At 31.7% G+C, this 3876-nt stretch overlaps 1 protein-coding gene across 1 annotated transcript; it reads right to left on the bottom strand.

The window, feature by feature from the left end:
* Positions 1-1520: 1520 nt before the first annotated feature.
* Positions 1521-3500, bottom strand: LOC104092808 (transcription factor bHLH93-like). The gene is made up of 4 exons (XM_009598481.2): positions 2828-3500; positions 2427-2600; positions 2025-2192; positions 1521-1736 (listed from the first exon to the last, which is right to left on the bottom strand). Exons 1-4 carry the CDS (start codon positions 3431-3433, stop codon positions 1650-1652), a joined length of 1035 nt encoding a protein of 344 aa, XP_009596776.1. The 5' UTR covers positions 3434-3500; the 3' UTR covers positions 1521-1649.
* Positions 3501-3876: the final 376 nt, after the last annotated feature.

Raw genomic sequence — 3876 nt, 5'->3', positions numbered from 1 at the left:
GGAAAATGACTGTATTGTGTAGGTGCTTTTAAAATAATAGTCATTTTTTTTGTATATATATATTTATGTAAGTTATATATAAAAAATATATAAATTTTATATATTTTTTTGTGGCTACTAAATATATATGAATTTGAACGCGGCTAAAAGTGATCTTTTACCCATTTGTATTCTTGATGGCACTCCTAGTAAACTTGTTCATTGGGAAAGAATGTATAATTATGTATTTTAATAATGGGATATTTATGCAAATAGCCAACTAGTTTTACTGTTTACTTTTTTTAATCGGTATACATATATTATACTATGATTATACATGAAATTGTGCCCCTAAGCTGGGGAGGCCCAAACGCACTAAAGGATTTGGAACTGATACATTATCATGTTACTAGCACCTGCTTTAGCTGAAATCTGTTGGAAGTCAATTATTCCAAATAAAAAAGTTTTGAATTCTCTTCTATAAGATCACAAAAGTTAACAAATTAAAATTCCTTTGGCAAATAATAAACAACTCATATGATTAATTTTAATTTAATTACCAGGCCAAGCAAAAAATACATTTTAAATAAGACCGAGAGAGAATATTTAGGACATCCACTATGACATTCCCTCCGGAGTCCTGACTCGCAAATTCCAATGTCAAATGGGCTGGCCCAGACCTAATTTGCCCCAAATATTTGTAGAAATGACACTAGATATCCACTTTATAGGGTCTTGAATTGTCCTAATTTCAGTTTACCAATTCAATTCTCATGTGTCTTGAATTGTCCAAAAATTAATATTTTTAGTTTAAACTTTCAGAATAAAATAAATACTGATTAATTCCTAAATAACAATCCTATTAATGGCCGTTTGTGTATTTCCCCCCAAAAATTTGAACCTTGGGCCAAAAGCAGAACAAGATCCATTAAGAATTAGGGATCTTTACACAAATAACTGGCCATATTAATTATTTACTTTTTCTAACCAAATACACAGATTATATATTAATTATACACAATTATATACATATAATACATAAATTATGCATATATTATACCTCCATCGATTATTTTTAGTTTAAGTTATTAGACCGGCGGGTATTTGGGTTAATTCTTCTAAGAAAATTTTAAGGGGTCGTGCAAGTTCGCCCCGCTAATCGGAGTATGTGCGTCCGTTCTGGTAACCGGATGGAAGACGCAGTTGGACCAACCCGTTCAAGACAAAGCCAGGCCATTAAAATGTCCGAAATTATCTCTAGAAGCTTTTATATATTTATTTCTTGATAAGTTAAGTTTGTTAAAATATACTCAATTGAATAAGAAATTAAAAATAAAGAAAAATAAGAATAAGATAATGCTAGCTCACAATTTTAGCTAAACTTTATATTTCGCTTTTACTTGGGATTCTATTTTCCCAAGTTGTGTCATAAATAATGCAACATCATCTTTTAAATATTTGAGACATTATGAAGTAATATAATGCAGATGTTTACGCGGAAAAAAAAACATTTTAAGGTTAATATGGAGTAGCAGAAGAAATAAATGAATAAAGGGAGCTCAATTGGAGAATGATCATTTAACATTTACTATTAAATTGCTTTACTCATTGAACAACAGACAAAATCTCTTAAGACTTTCTTTGAGCTTCGTGTATGTAAATACCATCCCCTAGAGACATCTTCCTCCATAACCTGCAGTTTTGAACAAAGCTTGCTTGACGTCTTCGGACCTCAAAATTGTTCGATGCTCCGTTGCCTAACAAAATAAACGATGGAATCGACCAATTATTATATATTTATTGAGCGTTTGAAAAAGTACTTTAGATGACTTGGAAAAAAGTGAGCATTTGAAATTGATCATTGAAAAGAAATTGTGGGATTAAGTTTAATTTAGTATGGACGTAAATATTCACTTGAAAAAACAGGTTAGTTGAATATACAATATTTGAGTGGGAAACATTATATTTAAAGAAAATTAATTACTTAGTATGAGTAGTAAGATGTAGCAATTGACAAAGAACATGGTCAAAGTAAATGTTACTACCTCGGAACAAGAAGCTCGCATTGAAAAATCACTGAAACAGCTGACAACACATTGTTGCACGTCAAGACCTAATGCTTCTATTGTGCTTACTGTGGATAACACTAGTCCAGGCTTCGCTGCGCAACATATCTCTATCCTCGTCTCCTCATTTCTCCTTTCTACATCAAACTGTAATACAGTAGTAGTATTTTTTCCCCCCAACACACAACGGGAAAATAGTTAATATCATTAGAACAGTCATCACATCAATATTAAAAAGTATTCCGCCCTCTAGAAAGAGACGATTTTTCCAAACAATCTATAAAAAGATGTAATTTAATACAGTAAAAGTATTCTTTTGAGAATTAAGTGGACGAATATATATAGTGTGGCTAGTCGAGATAATTAAGATAAAATTTGTACCTTTGGAGGGTTTCTGACAAGTGCTTCATTAGGTTTTAGCTCTTTGTAATTTCCCAGTAATTTTCTATCCTTAGTTTCGTCTTCCATTTCATGATCTTCACGCAACCTGTGAATTTTATCTATGAGCTCCTTCATGTAATCAATTGTATCTCCAAGTATGGATGTTCTGTCCATCTGATAAAAAGTATATGAATTTACTCAATCAGCATATCTACACTACAACGAGAAACTATAATGTATAAAATTTTCTCCAATTATTAGGTGATTACATATAAATTTCTGAATAAAAATGATATAACTAATCTATTATCATACATTTTAAAATTCATTAATCATATTTACGAGTGTATATAATTTAAATTCTTATTTTAAATGAAGAGAATCTAAGGGTGATGATTTACCTTGCTTATTTTGGGAACAATGGATCTAAGCATGGAGAGACGGTCATTGAGTCGTTTTCTTCTCCTCCTTTCTGCCATTAGATTTTTAGAGGGCTGCCCCTCAACCTTCTTAACTCTAGTAGTAGTACTCTTCTTTTCTCCCATATTATTAGGAATATGACCAATATTAATTCTTGAAGTGGCTTCTTCCATTTTGACCTTGTTATTAAAACAGCTTGAATCTTGTCGAAGACCAATATGGCCATGAAAATCAGTAGAAATAAGGCCAACTCCTTCTCCTTCCTCCACAATGGCTCTATTACTGTACTCTTCTTGAATATAATTAGTTGAATCAACTTCAGCTGGGGCTGTAATAAAAGTATCAAGAAAAGGGTAAGATTCTTGGGGAGTGAAAGAAGGACATGGAAAGCTGGATTCTACAGGAGATATGAGCTCTAAAAGGGAAGAGTTTTGGGCTATAAATTCTGGGTTTTGTTGATAAAAGCTGGACGATTCAATGTTCCATGCATTTGGGAAGAATTCCTTCACTCCACTTGTAAAAGTGTTCCAACTTTCTATCCTCGGAGCCAGCAATTCCTCCAAAAAATCCTGTTGAGTGAGCTCCATCTTTCTCTTTCTCTCTCTCTCTCAAACGTCAAAAAGTGAATAGAGGGTTATAAGAACGTGATGTCGCATCTAGAGAAGGAACATATATAGACAAATAGTATTATATATTTTAGACTAGTCTTCTTATATTAATACTAATATTATTCCATCCGTTTTATTTTATTTTATATAGTGTGTTTGTATGCGATGATTGGGTCAAGATTTTGATTATGGGGGATCCAACAAAATATAAAGATGCCGCATCCAAGATATAAATGTGTCACCAGAATTTAACAATTTATTTGTATCTATTTATATCTATCTATTTATATGTATATCTATATTATTATAAAAGTACGAATACGATATTGGTTGATCAAAATAGCCCTAAAATACATAAAACATTAGGTTATTTTGGTAAAAACAGGATAGAAATAGAGTTCTAATTATTAAGGGTGTACATA

This window comes from Nicotiana tomentosiformis, chromosome 2, assembly GCF_000390325.3.
Source record: "Nicotiana tomentosiformis chromosome 2, ASM39032v3, whole genome shotgun sequence".
NCBI lineage: Eukaryota > Viridiplantae > Streptophyta > Magnoliopsida > Solanales > Solanaceae > Nicotiana > Nicotiana tomentosiformis.
Note: the sequence above shows the minus strand (reverse complement) of the source record. Positions and strands in the feature narration are given on the sequence as shown.

Coding starts and splice junctions, on each gene's coding strand:
- LOC104092808 (XM_009598481.2), bottom strand. CDS start 3,433: ATGGAGCTCACTCAACAGGATTTTTTGGAGGAATTGCTGGCTCCGAGG. Junction 2,193..2,426: donor TTGTCAGAAACCCTCCAAAG/GTACAAATTTTA, acceptor ACTGTATTACAG/TTTGATGTAGAAAGGAGAAA. Junction 1,737..2,024: donor TGCGAGCTTCTTGTTCCGAG/GTAGTAACATTT, acceptor TTATTTTGTTAG/GCAACGGAGCATCGAACAAT.